At 39.7% G+C, this 21,028-nt stretch overlaps 1 protein-coding gene across 1 annotated transcript in view; it reads right to left on the minus strand.

The window, feature by feature from the left end:
* PIP5K1B (phosphatidylinositol-4-phosphate 5-kinase type 1 beta) overlaps positions 1–21,028 on the minus strand; it is a 347,555-nt gene that overhangs the window by 70,330 nt on the left and 256,197 nt on the right. The window contains exon 13 of the mRNA XM_070375799.1: positions 16,542–16,686. Coding sequence (XP_070231900.1) covers positions 16,542–16,686 — 145 coding nt within the window. The remainder of the gene's footprint in view (positions 1–16,541; positions 16,687–21,028) is intronic.

Here is a 21,028-nt window from a genome sequence, read left to right on the forward strand (position 1 = left end):
TGGCCCATTTTTTGATTGGGTCATTTATTTTTCTGGAGTTGAGCTGTAGGAGTTGCTTGTATATTTTTGAGATTAGTTGTTTGTCGGTTGCTTCATTTGCTATTATTTTCTCCCTTCTCTTATCTGCAGGATGCTCTGTTTACAACTTACTTCCATAGAGGAAGTTTTTAGTTTCAGGGGTAAATGATCCTGTGGGTAGTTTTTTGGTTGAAACAGTCTAAACAGTTACTTAAGAAGCAGGAAATCTATCTCATTTTAAAAAAAAGAAAATCTTTAGCTTTTTCCTTATAGGCTGTGTTTGGCACTACCATTGGTGCCTTACACAACTGCCATAGCTCTCTGTCTTTGCGAACAGAACCCTCAAATTTTGAGTTTAGGTAGTGGATGGAGAACAGTAGTCACAAGGTAAGTAAAGTTCTTCCCAGAGTCCTCTGCAACAAGAAGTGGTCACGTGATCTACTTCTGGCCATGAGTTATTAAGAAGATGCTGTTGGAGGCATGACTGGGAAAGCTCCTCCCAGTTCCCCCACCCACTGGATAAAAGAACAGACCATTGCAATATGAAACACCCTCACTTTTTTTTCTTTGCTCTTTTTGTTTCCTTCTGGAATGCATTCCCTGGAGTGAGGACACAAGGTCTAAGGCTGTGGCAGTCACTTTGTGACTCTGGGGCAACAATATGGAAAGAGCCTGTATCCCTGAGACTGTCACTGGGCAGTGCAACCATCCTGGACTGTACACTTTCAGACTTTCTTCAAATAAATGACAAATATTCTTTTTTATATTTTAAAGCAGTATTGCTCAACCATTTTTTAGTGTCATGACATTCATAGGACATGATAATATTTGTACTGCTTGTGGGGAACATGGAGGAGATTGCTGGCACCTGAGGTGAATAGCCCTGGATTTCTTTCGCTTTGGCTGCCCTGAATCCCCTTCACCACCCTGAAGACCGAGGAGATAAATATCTCGGCTCATCTTTTTGTGGTTCACCAGTGGGCCTCACTACACAAGTTAGATCATTCTATATTCTGTTGCTTGGGCTGAAAGCACTTCCAACTAATACTGGGCTCACTTTTACTTCTTAATGCAAAGTGACAAAATTTCATAAGATAGCTTCTATATTCTCTAGCAACATATAATGCATAAGAAACAATGATTCAAGCCTAAATCACATCACAAGCTTCCACTGACTGGACTACGTGTTATTTAACTTGTGTTCTTTTTTGTCAGTTATGGGGCCACTTCCTAACTGACAAAGGTCATGTTTCATGAGATTTTCAAATAGGAAGGGCTTCCCTTGTGGCTCAGTTGGTAAAGAATCTGCCTGCAATGCTGGGTTTGACCACTGGGTTAGGAAGATCCCCTAGAGAAGGGAAAGGCTACCTACTCCAGTATTCTGACTTGGAGAATTTCATGGACTGTATAGTCCATGGGGTTGTGAAGAGTCGGACACAACTGAGCAACTTTCACTTTTCACTTCAAATAGGAAAGCTTTCAAACAACGCAATTGAAAATATAGTCATGATTGAAGAACTGTCAATCTTAGAGGAATAAAATTCATTAGTATCTAGAAGTCCATTTATGGGTCAAGTTATTATATTTTTTTAATACAGTTTTAGGTTTGGGTACACAGGGCCTTGATAATAACTGACTTTCCTATATTCCTGTCATGTATGTTTCTAACTCTCTTTAACCAATTCCACCAGCTTACCCTATAGGGCTGACAGAAGCATTAAATAAAACAATACCTGTACAGTATCTAGCAGAATACATGGTATAGAGTAGGCATCCAATACATGTTCTTAAGATTATTATCATAACAAGAAATGTTAAAATTGTGCCTTAATTAATTGTCATGGGCTTCCCAGGTGGCTCAGTGGTAAAGAACCCGAATGCCAAGCAGGAGATACTGGTTCAATCCTTGGGTTGGGAAGGATCCTTGGGTTGGCAGAGGAAATGGCAACCCACTCCAGTATTATTGCTTGGCAAATCCTATGGACTGAGGAGCCTAGCATGCTACAGTCCATGGGGTCACAAAGAGTCGGACATGACTTAGTGACTAAACAACAATGGTAGCCATACAACTCATCAGTTTTCAAAAATTATCTTCCATATTTAGCAGAAGACTTTATAAATATTATTAGATAAGTGCTATAAAATATGCAGCTCTCACCATCCCCAGAATTCATGTAATTACTTCAGTCTTGGGCCAGCTCCCAGGTGCCCTGCCTTCCCGTCTTGGCAAACAGGTATCATGCTTCAGTTATGGCTGAGAGATGTGTGCTCTTCAAAAAAATATTCAGTTCCCCAGTTCTCTAGAGAACAGACTGAAGGGGCTTTATGTGGGAGCCCCTTGTTTATTAAGAATTGCTTTTATGTCACGAAGGCAAGGAAATGACTTTTAAATCTGTCTCAGCCATAGAATGACACATGGGACTGAATGACAATCAGGGGCAAACTGGGGAACTCTGCTCTCTCTCAGTGTCTGGGGTGATGAGCTGAAGGCATCTGTCTGTACTTGAAAAGGTAGATGTATTAATTATTGTTACAAATATGGCCAGAAGCAAGTGATCGGTACACATCTTCCTGGAATCAAGCTTTTTAATAAAATGGCATTTCCCTTTTGGAGATTCCTTCTTAGTTCAACTAAGACTATGCACCTCAAATATTGCATTTGGATAATGAAGAAATATTTTCTGAGCCAGAGAAACAGACACTACCATTAGGGACATGGAGTTTTTACTCTAGCACATTTCCTTTGCTGTAGGCATCACAGATAGTTCTTGACAAGTCATCTTTCCTAACTTCCTTTTCCTAATTCACTTTGCATAGATCTTTCACTGAACTTCTGAATACTGCTTCTATTTTATCTATTCATGCAAATATGATGGTATGATGGTTTCTTAAGAGTAAAGATTTTCCATCTTTCCACCCTCCTTAGAATCTTATATAATAATATCCTGTGACTAGAAGGTCCTTCCCAAATGTTGGGAGATACTGAATTAAAGTATGTAAGAATGTGTATTATCTATGTTAATAGATGTGTTAAGATACTAGCCTGAGACACTGAGATGGGGCAATGTCCATTTTTAGGATCTAGATCTGATAGACTACTGCGACAGGCCCAGTGCAAGTCTATTTGCTAAGGGTTGAGGGAGATCTAATAAAGCAGATGAACTGAATTATGTCTTAAATATCAGAGGGTATGTCTAGTTAGTGGTAGGCTAACCCTAAGGACTCATGCTTTATTCCCAGGGTTAGAGACGCAGAGAAAGTCACAGAGTGGGGTTTGCTTCCCGATTTCCAACATGTTGATAAGCTATAATTCAAAGCAAAAATACAAAGTACTCATGGCAAAACAGACTCTGAAACTCATGCACACCCAAACAGATACACACTTGTTATGGGTGAATCCATTATTGATGGTTTTCTCTGTTTTGAAAAAGGATGCCCTTAACAAGGAGTCAGAGAGTACAGGTCCGAGTACCAGTTTTGCTATTAAGTTACGCTGCAACCTCAGAATTCTCACTTGGCAACTCTCTGGGCCTCTATTAACATATAGACAGAGAAGCAGAGCCAGACAGAACTCATCCTATCTAATTGTACTGTCACCTCAAGCCCCTTAAAATGACAACAAAGGGTTAAAAAAGACATAAGCTTAAAAAAGAGCAGAAGATGGGGAGAGGGTAACAGACACGATATTTTGGAGCCTAGAAGGCATGTAGACAGGTGGTAACTGATTGCAAGCCCAAGAGAGCTGAATCCTAAGTCACCAGTGGGAAAGCAGAGACACACACACAGCCAGCCAAATACTCAGGCCCATTTTGGCAGAAAACTGGAAGACTTTTCCCCCAACTGATGAGCACATAGAACAGGGGACATATAGACCCAGGGACACCAGAGGAGTTGAAGGAAAACAGTGTAATGAGGTTGAATGTGTGCCTATTATAATAGACGCTGAGACACCCAGCGCTCTTCCCAGTCACAGGTCCTACAAAGCTTACAGCCAGGCTTTTCTCTATCAAGCAGGAAACTAGAAGAATCTTTCTGTAAGGAATCAAACCAGGTCAAAGTACAGACTGGTGGTGACTAACACTGGCTTCACATCAAAGAATCCAACTGATGCCTTTTAGTGAAGCTTGGGCAACTCAAATACTGAAGCTTCCAGCCAGACTTTTAATTTCCCATTCAAACATGTGGTTGAGCAACAAGCAAGGTTTTTCAGAAATTTGAGGAAAACTGTGAACATGAAAGATGAAGACCAAAATAAACAGAAAAAGACAACCCACGTAAAAATTGAGACCAAAAGACAAGAAGAGACAAAAATCAGAGCAAAACAAAAAAAGTTCTGATCTCTTCAGAAAGAAAAGAGAAGAAATTTCAACTGTGAAATAAGGAAAGATTCCTAAAAAAGATTCTCATAAAATATGGCAACAGAAATGAAAAACTCAGTGGAAGGATTAGGAGATAAAGTAGAGGAACTCCCTCAGAGGGTAAAATAGGAAGACAAATAGAAGGAAATAAAGAGAGGAAAGGAAACTGGAGGACAAATCCAGAAGATTTCATATGCACAAAAGGAGCTGTAAGAAGAAAAAAAGTGGAGGAAGGAAATTAAAAAAAAAAATAATTACAAAAATTTCCCCAAACTCAAAAGCATGCATTTGCAGATCAAAAAGGCCCTCTGAGTGTTCAACATAATGGTGGAAAATAGACCTGCAGTAAGGCAACCCACTCCAATGTTCTTGCCTGGAGAATCCCAGGGACGGCGGGGCCTGGTGGGCTGCCGTCTATGGGGTCGCATAGAACGGACATGACTGAAGCGACTTAGCAGCAGCAGCAGCAAAGCCTATCACCATGAACCACTGAGATACAAGGGGGAAGCTGAAGAGATAATAAGCTTCTAGAAAAAAACACAGGCCATATACAGAAGATCAGGAATCCGAATAGCACTGCATTTCTCAACAGTAACCGGAAATTAGAAGATAACAGAGCAAAGACTTCACAATTGAAAACAAGAAAGATGTACAGTGCAGAGTTCTATATCAGCTAATCTATCAATCAAGTGTTAGGGTTAAGAATAAAGATTTGTTTGGACATACAAGGCCTTGAATATTTTACCTGTGATGAATCCTGAGGAAGACACTAGAGGATGTGCTCCACAAAAATGAGGGAGTAAACCAAAAAAGAGGCAGATACAGGACATGATAAACAGGGGAATCAACACAGACCAGAGGTGATTAGGATCCCAGGATGGTGGAGAAGGGAAACTCCACGGTAACATATGAACTTCAGGCCCCAGAGGGCAGTCCAACCCAGATGGGAACAGGTCAGAAGACTTTGGGGACACTTCTGTAAAACAATGAAACGAACAGAACTGGATGCACGTAAATAGTGTGGGAAGCAATTAAGACAACTGGTGAAGAGTTTAGGCTTCTGTTAAATACAAATACATAGAAAGCTAAGCAAATAAAAGGACAAGATGATTATTTATTCCAGAGAAAACAAAAAGTCATACAGAAAAGGAAACCAAAGCTCAATATTTACATAGTTATAATAAAACACTCGATATAGATCTAAGCACAGTCATGATGTAACTATACTGGCAGACTAGAAGGGCGGGTGGGAAGGGTGCATGTATGGGGCAAAAAGACAGCTAAATATTCATCTTCTATAGTGGGAAATTATTAGTTAATGTTCAAACCTAATGTCGAGAAACAGCAATACAAGCATGCTGTTTAGAAATACGGAATTAATTACCACATGAATCAGGTAGAAGAGCTGAAAGTGGTTACATCTGGGGACAGTAAAGTGTAAGGGGAGGTGAACAAGGACCGGCTCTTTTTCCTAATTAACTTTATACAACCATTTGACCATTTAACTCAGTATATAGAATTTTGATATAAAAGAATAAAAGAATTGGAGGATATGATGTCAAAGTGTGTGTGTTAGTCACTCAGTCGTGTCTGACTCTCTGTGATCCCATGGACTCTAGCCCACCAGGTTCCTCTGCCCATGGGATTCTCCAGGCAAGAATACTGGAGTGGGTTGCCATTTTCTTTTCCTATGATGTCAAAATACTCTTCTATTTCCAAAGCTCCATGATTCTTTTAGGGAAAGTTTAGCTACTAGGATTGGAAACACATCAGGAAGGTGAGCAGGAAAACTCACTTATTAACACGTCTGACTTCTCTCCTGTCACAACCCAGTGACGACAAAGAAAATGGCCAGTAATGGCAGTTAGAATTATTAGGAAATGAACCCAGATGCACTTACATATAAATAAAAGATGAAACACTTCTGCCCAGACTATGAGTACATAGAAATATTCTTCCAATGTGATGAGAAACAACAAAAGACAGAGAAATTAACCCATATTTTATCAAGTAGCCATCATGATGAATTTTCATTTTAGCCAAATCCTTAGTTGAGAAAACAAGTCTGGTTGTTTTTAAGTTCTTTTGTGACCTTCCAAACACTAATTCTTAATATGGCTGGCCAGAAAATTAACTAATAAACTCCTTTATATCATTATATTTCATCTTTATTACTTTATCCTTGAAAGCAGGTGATTAAATATTACATTTTGGATTAGTATTATTCTGATTTGAGATTTTATTGATGACTCCTAATTCCCTCATTAGACTTACCTAACTCTCCTGACACCCAGACTATCATGAGCTTCAAGCAAAAGGCTGTTGTGTAGGTATGTTTAGTTGGCCTGTGGGCTGGAGGTGGAGCGGGGGAGTCTGTCAAGTTTCTCTGAAATTAATGAGTCCTCAGTAGCAGGTTTATACTTGTGGACTTCCACAGTGAAATTGTACCCTCAAAGATCACCAACTCGTCTAAATTACAAGGAGATAAAGCTGGCTACTTGGGAGATAATTCCATAGATAACAAGATTAAACAGAGGATGTTGAGAATCAACTTCCTTCTAGAGCCTTGGAAGAAATGATGTTTGTTACTTTGTGTATATTCAGTATGTCAGAGTTGCAAAATCAAACTTGGGATTCTGGCAGAGCCTGGCACCTGGGGGTCCCTGGATGGAGGAGGAAGGGAGGGAGCTAGTAGAGAGAACCTAGAAGGAGTTCACACATCATAGTCTCAGGCCCTGGCAGTCATCATTACTTTGTATTGTGGTTATCAGAACTAGATGAGAAGGCAAATGGGAACACAGGAGATGCACTAAAAGAGGGTACCCCAAAGAGAGGCTGTTGACAGCTGAAGTGATAAGGACAAGCCCACGGCGCTGCCCTGTATGGGGTCACTTGGACAGGAGTCGTCTAGGGGAAGATACTAACTTCATAAGGCTGGCTAAACTGAAGGGTGGAATTAGAGTGTGATGCAGACAAGTCAAACAGGCAGAGGGCGATGGTCAGGGTCGAGTGGGTGACCTCTAGGGGCCCAGAAGGATCAAACTGATCTCTAAGTAGACCAAGAGAGTCAACAAGCTCATGGGATCTCAAACAGATGGCTTTGTTTGGCCACTGAGTCAAGGGTCTCTGTAGACTTAGTCAAGTCCAGAAGAGCAGAAATGTAGTTTGGCCAAAGGTCACAGAGGCTAAGCTGGGAAGCCAGTCTAGGGCAGGCTGGAGTCTTCCAGAGGTATCGTTAACCTAAAATTCCTTTAAGGCAAGGGAATCTTTGCTTAGGATATGTCCAGGTAGAGCTGAAGTACAAGAAAGGCATTGAGGTCCTGTCTTCCCACTATCATCTGAAACCCCTTCCACTTTGCATGGCAGGCATTACATATTATATCCTCTTAAGTCCTTGAATGAGCCCATCTGTGTATTAGCTTAACCACAAGGCAAAGAAATTGTTTCATACCTCAGAAAAAATACAGAAGGAGAGGAATATCTTTCAAAAAACTTTTTTCTTCAACTCCACCATGAGTTGAAGAATTCCTTGAGCAGTGTGGAAAACCTAGATGGAGGAATCAATCACATTCTGAGATGCATTTCTCTAGAGGTTCAGTGAAGAAGGGCAGGGGTTTGGGGAGGGTCTACAGAGGTACATCCACCACCAGCAAGACATTCTTCCAGAGACTGCATTAGTGGCCGAAGTCAAGCAAATAGACATGATGGTTTGGTCCCAGAACTACAATGTAGAAAATAGACTGAAGAGGTTATTTTTGACCAGTTAAGATATCCAAAGGCTGGCCAACATTTTTCCACATTTTTTCCCCCTCATATGGCTTACTCATCAATTGGATCCATTAAAAATTTTTAATAATGCACGAAAAGCACCTAGAAATATTACCATGTAACAATTCATCAAAAAATGTGAGTGTTCTTTGAATTAATGCTGAATCCTAAATTATTCTTCATAAATGTCAGATATGTGAAAAGTTCACTTCAATTTCCTGCCTAGGCTGAAACATATGAGGGATCATTTGAAAAGCTAATCACTTCAGAAGTAATTTTATAATTTGTCAAAAAAAAACCAGTGTCATCTAACAAAATCCAGGCATAGAGTATATGATGTAAATCTGGGTTTCTTTTGGCCTGGGTTTGTGGAGAGGAAGCTAAACTAACAGGCATACTGTGATGCTGAATCAGGCTCCAATTTTCTCTGCAGGGGCCCCAATCACAACTGGAAAAGGATATGAACATGGCTCTTAGATTTGCCTGAAACACAGCATGCCTAAAAAGGTCCTAATTTCTAAAATAAGACATTCTTCTCTTGGGAGGCTGGGTAACAAAGCAGGCTTTGCCTCAGGATTCTCAGGACTGCTATTCTCCCCAAACATGTATCATCATTTGCTTGGTGACCTGCTTTCCTGACACTAAACCCTTCTCTTAACTCTAAGGAGAATGGAAATGACATTACATCTCTCCACTGCCTCAAATGTGTTTGCTTTAAACTGAGTTATAGCCAGTTGATAAGATGGGGTGGACTGGGGTCTTGGCAATAAAGTGCATTGTCTAGGGCAGGGGTGATGGCTACCTTGTCTATCGCCTGCTCTATCAGCTGGATTCCCCAGGTTTACAAACCTCTTTGTGGAATTCTTGAGCTCAAGAACCTTTCTTATCTAACCCATGTACCTGGAATTAGCTAAGACATTTCTTTGAGTATTTAAAACCAGCATCTACTCTAGTATAGTATCAGGGAAAGCATTATTGGCTATCAGACTTATTGGTAAATACTGAAGTCTCTAATTACCCACATTATTAAAAAAATTATAGCTACCTTACGTTCTATTATTACCTTGGCACAGTAATAAATTGGCTCTGATTCCCTTTAAGAGAGTCTAAATTGATTTTTGTTCTTGCACACACTCAATCTTTATAAAACTTTGATTTTTATAATTCTTTTGTGTGAAGGATTTTATATCTATCTCAGTTTTCCCTTTGTGTGCTGAGGCTATTATTAATATTCTGTCTCAACTCTCCTTTGCAAAGCTGGGGCCAAGAGTTGGCAAACCACGTACCTCAGGCTCCTTGGCCAGGTTCTGCCAGTTGAGGACACTGCCAGGAAATGAGACAAGAGGAAGAGAGAAGGCTTGGGTCTCTTCCTACATTTTTCTTTCTTTCTTCTTTGGTGATGTCTTTGGAGCTGGCCGTGTCCCTGCCACTCTCCCAGCTCTGTAGGTGACATCCTTTTCTATTGTCCCTGTTCCTCAGGGGGCATCTGGTCCCCAGGTGTGGCCTCCTTCCTGAGTTTGAGGTTCTGGTGACATGGCAGGGCTCCTGCTAGGAGCAGTTTCCTGCAGTTATTTAGTTGGGTTTCTGCAACTCCCTGCTTTCACTCTTTCAGCCTCCCACACTCTGTAACCCTTTCCTAAATTCTCTCTGAAATTCCAAGTGTGTTTTCTGTTTCCTTGACAGGACTCTGACTAACAGAGTACTCCATGAGGGCTTTTTGCCAAAAATAACTATATCTTGCCCCTTAGAGTGGGACTTATGGGGAAACTGCAATGTGTCAGGGTCTGGAATCACTTATTTTAACGAGTATTTTGAGGCTGCTTACTATGTGCCAAGAGGCATAAGTGCTCTCCAAAGATTATTACATTTAATCTCTGTAACAATGCTCTGGTGGGTAGCATAATAATCCACATTTTATAAATGAGGAACTGAGGCACACAAAGTTAAGGTGACCTGCCCAATGTTCGAGAGGTGGAAGTGGCAGCTGGAGGACTAATGCCCTAACTGATGATTTATAATACTGAAAGTGAAAGAGAAAAACCTGACTGGGGCTGATGGTGGCAAGAAGGTCCATCTGCAGGCAGGAGTACTGAGATGAAGATGCATAAAAGCACAAGAGTCTGTCGAGGTCAGGTTCAAAATCTAGCATCAACAGAAGGGCTACAGAGACCTTCTGATGGGCTGGCAGAGCCCCCAGCTGGCATCTAGGTACAGCAAGGAGCTGCCATGGCCACAGCAGATACTGCAGGCATGCACTGTCCCTCTCTGGAGGTTATGGTTACAGAACTGGAATTACTAGCAAGTTTGTGCCCCCAACATTTTCTCCCTTTGTTTTGTAAGTAATAAAGATTCCTTTGAACCTTACTATGTCAACAGAGGATTCAGGGTTTTCTAAATCAAGCAGAAACATACCTAACAAGTCTCTTCTCAGTGAACTTCTGCCATTTATGACCATGTGACGGCGGAGCCTGGTGGGCTGCCTTCTATGGGGTCACACAGAATCGGACACGACTGAAGCGACTTAGCAGCAGCAGCAGCAATGAGTATTATGTACAGGGTTATTATGCTTAGCAAAAAGTCAGACAGAGAAAGGCAAAAACTGTATATTAACACGTATATGTGAAATCTAAAAAATGAATGAATGAATATGACAAGTATAGAAACAGATTCACAGATACAGAGAACAAACTAGTGATTCCCAGTGTGGGGAGAGAGCATGGGAGGGGCAAGTTAGGGGCAGGAGAGTAAGCGATACAAACTACCATGTACAAAACAAATAAAAGCAACAAGGTTACAGGGAATCTGACCAATATTTTGTAATAACTTTCAGTGTAGTATAATCTACTAAAGTATTGAATCACTATGTAATACACATAAAACTAATATTATAAATCAACTATAATTCAATTTAAAAAGTCTCTCAATGATCATGTACCAATTTGAAGTGTATCTGGAGAATTGAAAATAAAAACGTAAGGAAACAGCTATTTTAAGTTTCTTGTGAATTTAAACTAATATGTCATATTTTTAGTGTTTGAAAACCAAAACTAACATTTTTGAAAGTGAAAACCCTTACTCAAAATCACATGGAAAAAGAAAAGGCAAAACAGATAGGGAAGAAGAGAATGTGTGTGGATATTACTGAATTTCCATTAAAAGCATCATCTAAAAGCCATCTTGTCTGAGACAACTGTCCTTGTCTAAGGACAACTGTTGACTAGCTGAGGCTGTGCCTTAATACACTCCCTGTCAGTGCTGTGTGTGGATAACATGGCTCTATTTTTTTGCCACTTGACCTCAGGAAAGTTAGCTAAATTGCTAAGCATCCCTCATCTGTAAACTGGAGATAAGATAGGGTTGCTGTGAGAATTACTAAAGGAAATCAGCCCTGATTATTCATTGGAAGGACTGATGCTGAAGCTCCAATACTTTGGCCACCTGATGTGAAGAGCCAATTCACTAGAAAAGACCCTGATGCTGGGAAAGATTGAAGGCAGGAGGAGAAGGGGACGACAGCGGATGAGACGGGTGGATGGCATCGCTGACTCAATGGACATGCATTTGGGTGGGCTCTGGGACATGGTGAGGGAGGGGAAACCTGAGGTGCTGTAGTCCATGGGGTCGCAAAGAGTAGGACATGACTGAGCGAATGAACGACAATGAGAATGAAGTGACTTGAGTCGAGAACACAGATCCTTAATAAGGCCCCATAACTAGCTATTTTGTAGTTATTATTGGATTATATTTGATGGTTTGAAGTATAACTAGTACTATGATAGAAAAGTTCCCATAACTATCATGTTTTTAGTAAGCAAACTTAGCTCAGTGACTTCTAGAATAAACATCATAGGTAGATATTAACATAAGCCCACTACTTTGCCAACTAGAAATACTTTAGTTATTAAATAGTGAAAATAAAAAATGCTCAGAGGGCCAGAATTCACATTAAGGAAAAAAACCCCAACTGACCATCTGTGCATAACATACACATCAAGGATAAGACCAGAGGTCTTCGGAGACCATGATGAGAAAGGTGGTACAGTGGAAAGACCGCGAGGCTTGGACCCCAGAGACCTGTGTTCCGATTTAAATCCTGTTAGCAGGCTCTGTGACTTTGGATATGTCATATAATGCATGTCTCTGCATTTCTCTTCCTTTATCTTTTAGACAACATCTGTAAAATAATGGGTCTCTAACATTCTTTGGGATGGCTCTACTTATATGTCTTTAAATTTGAATGATGAGCAATTTGTGGGGAGGAGCTTGTAGATAGAGGCAACTGTTCCACCCTCTCTGAGGTTTACCATTCTCTACTGGCAGGAAGAAAGGGCCAGAACTGTGCTTGGAACCACTGAGTCAGCCTTTGAGGTCTCAAATGTTGGACTCCACATTTAGGGAGCCTTTGCCAGCTGTCTCTCCGTGGACGAATGACCAGTGGTTTTCCTCTGACCTATCCGTCCTTTTCTCAATATTTCAAATGTCTTCAGTCTGAGCCAACTATTAGAAATAGCGACTGGCAAAACATGAGACTAGACAGAGTGGTGATGTTGGTAAAGACATCTTTGGTGTGGAAAGGATAAACATACTGGAATGCAGTAGGGCTTTCTGTCCTTATGCATTATAAGAGCTTCATGTTTGCTACCAACTGTGCAGGAAATCACAAAAAGAATTAAGATTCATGTGTGCATCCAATTTCCACAACACTAAACTGTTTTTAACTTCGAGGTAAAACACATTTGCCTCTGTATTCCTTAATGCTCAATTTATATAGATAAAAACAGAATTCTTATTAGGAAAGAAGAATTCAAGAATCAAAACTTCAGAATTAAAATCCCACCATTTGACTGGGAAGCAAGAACTTATAACAGTTCCTTTGTAGTCTTATGAATTCCATGCTCTAACATAGGACTGTTGAGTAGAACTTGAAAATATATACTCCCAGTAATCAAGTCAAATATATACTTTAAAAATGATAGTATTTTTTGTTTCCTAGTCAAATTTTGGAATGCACTGGAAAAAAATAATAAATTGCTACTGGAATTTTTGAAGTCACAAAGAATAATCTTTTTTAAAAAAAGGAGTAATTCTAAGAGACAGCAGCAGCCCACTACAGTATATGATTCAGGAGTGGAAACACCTAGGCACTAACTGACACTCTTCAAACTTAAAAGATTCTGAAAGGATGGACACAATGACAACTGCTAGTTGGAATATTCACAGCATATCTAAGTACAGTTACGTATAGTATGATGTGGAAGTGGGAAAACAGACCACTCTGCCTTAACATAAAAGTGATTCATAAAGAAAAGGGAAACCCTAACATGAATTATAACACCAATTTTCTTTACAGGCTGTCTGGATTAGGTTTTAAACTTTAGCGGGCCTGAAGAGAATTAGAATATTGTCTATGTATCGCCTCAAGAGACATCATGTAGGACTTGGAGGACTCTAAAGGAAAAAAATGATAGGAACAAAATATGACAACTTCTTTTCAATTGGCTGGTAAGGCTTCCCTGCTGAGTAATTAGGGGTGGGCATGGTGGGTGGGGAAGTAGGCATATTGATTCCCTGGGGTTGAATCACCATTATTTCTCTTCAGGGTTCTTTAGCACCTCTGTGCCTTTTTTGCACCTTTTCCTTATGACTTCCCTACGGCAGTCTTAAGATCTGAGGCATGTCTTTGACTTCTCTTACACATCATGGGTGAAGAGCAGAAATGCCCACAGGAGCAGGCAGGCCAGAGCAGAGGTGACCACAGCAGAGGGTGCTGACCCAGAGCGTCCATGTGCTCCTCTCCAGCGTGAAGCAAGGGAGCCCAGTGATGCCACAACTAGTGGGTTTTCAAAAGAATATGGGCATTTTAGTGAAATATGATATGATTACTTAGTGATGATTTAGTGATATGATTTTAAAATGTTGGTTTATTTAAAAAATATTCTCAGTTCACAACATGCTTTTCTCTGGCTTGCATCCCTCCGGCAGGACCTCCACTTGATTGTGGCAAAGGTTGCAAGGCTACTGGTGGGCCAGCTCGGGGGTGTGTACCTGGAGTGGATTTTCTAATGTCCCACCCACAGCACAACGCACCCCCAAGCCTTTAAGACTTTGCGGATTCTCTGTATCAAATCCCTTTCTGCTTAAGACTGAGTGGTTTCTTGTTCTTGCAACTGAACCCAGATGGATAGCTAAATATATCAAATTGTAACTTGGGAGATACAATGCCACAGAAGATTTATTTCAAATAATTCACTTAAAAAAAGAGAAAGGGGAAAATATCATAGACAACACTGATGCTTTTCCCATCTAAATGATAACCTGTATCAGCATAAATAAAGGTATCAAGAGTTGTATACCACAGCCCTGGAACAGGCAAGGTATCTCCCAAGCTGGCCAGAAAGGATTGGGAGTTAGAAGGAACTCCGATTCAGATCCTCAAGGAACCTTATAAATACCCAAGAGTTAAATACCTCTGGTCAAGAGACTGAACCACAACCACTGCCACCAAAAACAAACATACGAAACCCTTGTATTTTTGTGCTGAAAATTCTAGTATGTAATTTAACAGCACATCCAACTATCCAATGGTAAAGAAACCACCACAGCTTCACATGAGAATTGATTTTGACCTTTCAAAGAACTTCCTGTGACTTTCCATCTTTTGAGCTGCTATTTACATTTGAGAGCAAAAGAACAGTTTTTCACAGCTGTACCATATGAACAGGAAAAACTGTTGCTTGACTAATTTACATAACAAATTTGAACTTTCAAGGTACATGTTCATGGTATAAATTACTTTGAATTTTTCTAATCTGAGGAAGCTACCCAAATTACTTTTACAGTTCAGATGAGTTGAATAAGTTACAACAGAGCCTTATTTGTTGGTCCTAGAGTAGAGTGATCCAAATGGAAGTCCAGGCAAGATTTGTGAATCACCTTGTCCTTCCTTCCTCTTTTTCAGACTGTCTCACCTGCTACCACCTAACCTGTATCTAGCTGACAGAGAAGGGAGCAGCAACAAAAAGGAATTTCTACAGAAGCTTCAACTGCCAAATCTTAACCTGCTGAAGACCAAGCTAGGATTTACAAGGATGCACACATTAAAAATGAATCTATCATATTGAGTCCTCTTTCTGGAGGTGAACCAAGCTGCTAGGTTGGAGGGGGAAAATAACTTACTGTATAAAAAGCACTTGTACAAATTTGATCTTGATTCTTGAGAGCTGAATTTTAATAAGAACCAGTTCAACATTTAACAGATAATTACTGAGAAGGTATACACAGTATTCCCTACCCTGTAATTGAAGCTAGTTACAAAAATGCCTATATAAAAGTAGAAAAAATAGCTAATCTCACAATGTTGTGATCTTTTGGTGAAGATATTTTCTATTACTAGAACCAGTGTTTGAAAACATTTTATTTACCTAATTTTTTATTAGAAAAATACCTAACAAAAATTAACTTTCTATCCAAGAAAGTTCAGTAACCCACCCCAACATTCAGATTCACAGTAAATGTTTGAGAGTCACTGTATTAGTTTCCTATTGCTTCTGTGGCAAACTGTCATAAACTTCATGGCTTAAAATAAGACAGATTTATTATTTTATACCTCTAGCAGTCACAGTCCTAACATTCAAAGGGTTGGAAGTACTGTGTTCCTCTGTGGATGCTCTAAGGCAGACTGTTTCCTTGTCTGTTCTGACATTTAGACTCTGCCTGCATTCCTTGGCTCATGCCCCTTTGTATACCTTCAAAGCCAACAATGTAGCATCTTCAAATCTTTCTCCCTCTCTTATCTCTGCTTCTGCCATCACAGCTCCTTGTCTGACTCTAATCCTTCCTGATTTCCTCTTATGTGGACCCTGTGATTGTGCTGGGTCTATCTGGATAATTCAGGATACTCTTCCCATTTCCGGATCTTTAGCTTAGTCATATTGGCAAAGCCCCTTTCACTATGTAAGGGAAGAGCATCAGAGGTGCCGGGGATTAGGACATAGACAGGAGGGCTGTTATTCTGTTTATCGTGGCTACTAAGATCACTCATACAAAAAGAAAATACTCAAATATCTTTGCAACTATTTGTGAAAATATTAACCAAGAGTGCTTGCTTTACAAAAATTCATAAGATTATTAAAACAAAAATGATGAAAGATTCACATTCCCCCATAGAATCAAGTATACATACTTTCTACAGGACACGATGATTAACTGTGAATAAAATCATAAGGATCTTCCCTCCTACCACGGTAAAAATGCAGATTTTCTGTTTTTCTTACAGGGCAGGCAATGGTCACAACCTGGTTGTCAGGGATGACTGGATGACTCATTCAGAGACGCTGGTCTAGCTGTGACATTAACATGGTAATAGCTGGTTGGTAATTTGATTGTACTAAGTATTACCTGTTTGAATAAAGCGTAGTCCTGTCATGTGGATAATGTTCATTGACATACAAGGAAGAAGATGAAATTGTGGTCGCTAAGGAAGCGGCTTCAAACAGCGATGGAGTACTAGGCACCAGATCTGGCCTGTGTCGGGATCCCAGTGCTGCGTGACAAAAAGCAAAACAAGCCCTCATGAATCTCACTAATAAATGTTGTTTCAGTGTCTATGATCATCTAAATGAGTCAAAAGCGTTCATTTTACATATCAGGCTGCAAATTAAATTGTGAATTAATTGTGCTCCTCTGAACTGCAGCAGAAATGTAAATAGCTTCTTGGAAACAGGTTAAACAGAAAGGAAATTGCACTAATTTACAAAATGGCTAATGGAAATGACATTATGAATGTTCTTTTTCAAACCTAATAAAGTGATTTACTGTTTCAAAAGATGACATAAAAAACTCCTAGGAGCTTGAAGAGATAATTCGACAGAGATTAAAAGGATGATTGGCAAATGTATAAACAGTGAACCTGATCCCCCTTGTGAGGCTGTGCTCACATCTGCGATTCTCAGTGCAGATCTAAGAACTCAGATTTGCTAAGAGCCAGGAAACAAATGCTTCAGAGACTAACAGCCAGCTAGACCTTAACCTTGTTTGAGCCCACATGCATCTGTGAATATTATTCACAGCTCTCCTTGATATTATATTTTAACAAGCAAGACTGCTTTTTTTTTTTCTTAATGAGAACTCATTTTTATTTAAAATGTAGGTACCTATGGAAGTACTCATGCAAGAGTATCCCCCATCAGGAAAGTAGAACAGTCAAGGCTATGCTCACTCTGAGTCTACATGGATTTTTTTTTTTTTTTGGACAGTTGAATCTGGATCATTTTAAATCATCCTCTCCCAATGGACAAATTCACACCAATTACTGGTCAGTCTGTCAGAGATAGTGTTTTGCTTAAGGGACCAACAGCAAAGATCAGAGTTCCTTTAAAAAGAAACATAAATTCCCAGAGATAGAATATTGTGAACGAATCTTGTTTTTATCATTCCATAGTTGGACCTTTATTCCCCTCATGGAGATACTTTATTTTTTAATTTTATGGAACTACAGCCGACACATATTCAATAACACTGGATCAGGTTTAGGTATATAACATAGTGATTTGATATGTTTATTGGATTGGCCAAAAAGTTCGTTTGGGTTTTTTCTGTAAGATGGTATGAAAAACCCGAGTGAACTTTTTGGCTAACCCAATATATATTGTGAAATGATCATCACAATAAGTTGAGCTAACATCCCATCACCACACACACTTTTAGCATTTTTTTCTGGTGATGAGCATTTTTAAGATCTCCTCTCTTAGCAACTTTCAAATATGCAATACAGTTATTATTAACTTGAGTCACTATGCTGTACTGTGGATTCTTTTTAATCCTTTCCCCAAAGCAAGCTAAAACAGATGATAATAAATACAATGTAGCCTTAAGGTGTTTGTGGTATTCTTTTACAGGCTCAGAATTATGTACTGTCATGAAGTGTATGAATGGAAATTGACCCTAATTGGCATAACAACATGTGAGGTTTTGGACTTTGGATTTGGAGGGATATAGATGGAGATGTGGGGTGAGTAATGGAAGGAAAAGGGGGAAGGCATAGAAGGCCTGGACTCTGGACTAGGAGACTAGACACACATTAAAGTGTAGGAGACGGTGCAGTTTTGCCTCTGAGTCAGATCAAAATAAAGAATTGCCATGATGACTAATAGATGATGAACATATAAAATTATACAAGTACTCAACATTCAAAAATCAACAAGTCTAGCAGTTGACAAATGGCTGGCAATCTTCAACATACTTGATTCCACCTTCTCATTAAATACACAGAAAAATATGAAAACTCTCAAGAATATAGAAAAGTGGATCTGAAACACAAGCTCACATCAGATTCCAATGAATCGCTATTAAATATAAGGTGGATGGAGCTGGACTGAGAACAACTACTACAGACTTGGGTCTTGGGCATACTCAGCTTGACTTCATAAACCAGAGGCTTCCTGAGTGATAGATTATAGAAAAACACTACCTGTCCAGTGACTTGGGCCTGGGTCAGAGAGCACCCAAACACCAGATAGCTGACTCTTAGGAGCAGCTCCATGAACCAGAGCACTGTTTCCTTATGTGCCCATACCCTTCAGTTTTAAAAAAAACTAACTAGTATGGTGGGAAGAATTCTAGAATGTTCCCCAGTGACCTGCACCCTTATATAATCTCCCTTTGAGTGTGGGTAGAAGCTGTGAGAATGATGAGATATTATTCTTGTTATTATTTTATCTTATGTGGCAAAAGGAATCTTGCAGATTTAATTAAGGCTACTAATCAGTTAACCCTGAGTTAGTCAGAGGGTTTACCCTTTATTCAGGTAGGCCTGGCCTAATCATGTGAACCCTTTAACTATATTAAAGGGTCAGACACCGTCATGGCAGAGATTCCAAGTGTGAGGGGCACTGACTTGCAGGAAAGTCTCTGTCTGAAGATGGAGGGGGCTGCATGGCAAGGAACAAGGATGGTCTCTAGGGGTGAACCCGGCCCACACCTGTCAGATAGCAAAGACATGAGTACTTCAGCCCTACGACTGCGAGGAAGTGAATTCTGCCAACAACAGGAAGTGCTTGGAGGAAGGGGTCTTCTCCAGAACCTCCAGATGAGAACTCAGCCTAGCCAACACCTTGATGACCCGTTTCTGAGGTGACCCTGATAAAGTTGTGTTCAGAGGACCAGGTAAACCTTGCTAGTCTTCTGACTTACAGAACTGGAGATGATAAGTGGAGGTAAGCTGCTAACCTTCTGGTCATTTATCACATGGCAGAAGAAAACGAATACAACCCAGACATACTGAGAATGACAGAGAACACATGATTAAACACCGGAGGGGCGTTCGGTGATGAGTTGGCGCACTCTGAAAGGGAAGTCCCCAAATGCAGAGCATTATAAAAAGACTGAAGCTTGCAGCAAACTTTGTAGATGCAGAGAATTGTCCAGATAAATTCATTTAAAAATAATACATCAACAGTTTCAAAGAATACGCTCAACAGGTTCTTCTTCAACCTTCCGAGACCTTTTCTGGTGAAATGCCTTTAGATTCAAAGCAGTAGATCCAGTAGTTCATTTGAAAAAAAGCACGATTTGTGCACTGCTTCCTATGTTTCCAGACTTTCTAAATGCTATGTAGTGTATTTATTATACTTATCCCCTTAGATTAACAACTGGACTCATAGCTTACACTTTAGAAGCAATATATACATGTTTAAATGAGTATAGCTGACAGAAGCCATATTGAGCACACTATCTGAAAGTTTGTCACAGTTTAAAAATGAGTTAATTCTAGAGAATTAAGCAGTGTCGTAGGGAGATACCAACACAGGGAAGCTAGGGAAAGAGCATGGATGTCAGAAACTGGAGCCATTAACTCAGAGTGAGCAGCAAGGGCAATTCAGTAACTCTTGTCGAAATTGCTAAATCTGGGTAAAAGTTAAAGAAATCCAACTTGGCACGTATGGATAAGTGCTGCAAAAGGGCCAAGGATGAACACGCTATTTTAAAGACTCTTGAGGAAAATAAAACCCCAAGGAGAGATCTAATATTCTACAGGAAGTAAAAGAAACTTTCAGGAAATGCTGGGATTCCCAAAAGAATAAACTGATAATAAAATCTAAAATGTTACTTCCTCTTATAGGATTAGAAGAGAAAATCCAAATGATTAACTCAATAGATAGAGAAAAACATTTGATAAAATGCAACACTCATTCTTGACAAAAATTTTAGAAACTAGGAATAAAAAGGAACTTCCTTGACTTGGCTATGGGTATCTGATACATCAAACTACTTTCTCAGAAGTGAAACATTAGAATTCCCTTTAAAATCAGGATGAGGCAAGGCTGCCCACAAGCACTACTTCTATTTATCATTGTACCAGAAGCCCTAGTCAGCAAGTAAGAAAGATGTGAGGTCTATGCAGTAGCAACAAATAGCCAGAAAAACCAAATCTTAAAGATACATTATCTGAAAAGACAGAAAACACATATCTGTCTTTATCTCTACAACGATTTGAGAAATATATCTAACAAAAGGTAGGAACATGACATGCCAGGAGAAAATTATAAAACTTCTATTAAACTCATTAAAAAGGACCAAAATAAATTGGTAATTCACTGCTATGCTGTTGGTCAGTTCAGTCGCGCAGTTGTGTCTGACTCTTTGCGACCCCATGTACTGTGGCACACCAGGCTTCCCTGTCCATCACCAACTCCCGGAGCTTGCTCAAACTCATGTCCATAGAGTCCGTGATGCCATCCAATCATCTGATCCTCTGTTGTCCCCTTTTCTTCCTGCCTCGTATATGTATATAATGTCTATGTGTGTTTGAAAAAAAAAAAAAAAATATATATATATATATAAGCACAGACCAAGGTCTACTAGTGAAAATACCAAAACCTTCAGAT

Source organism: Bos mutus, chromosome 8 (genome assembly GCF_027580195.1).
Source record: "Bos mutus isolate GX-2022 chromosome 8, NWIPB_WYAK_1.1, whole genome shotgun sequence".
NCBI lineage: Eukaryota > Metazoa > Chordata > Mammalia > Artiodactyla > Bovidae > Bos > Bos mutus.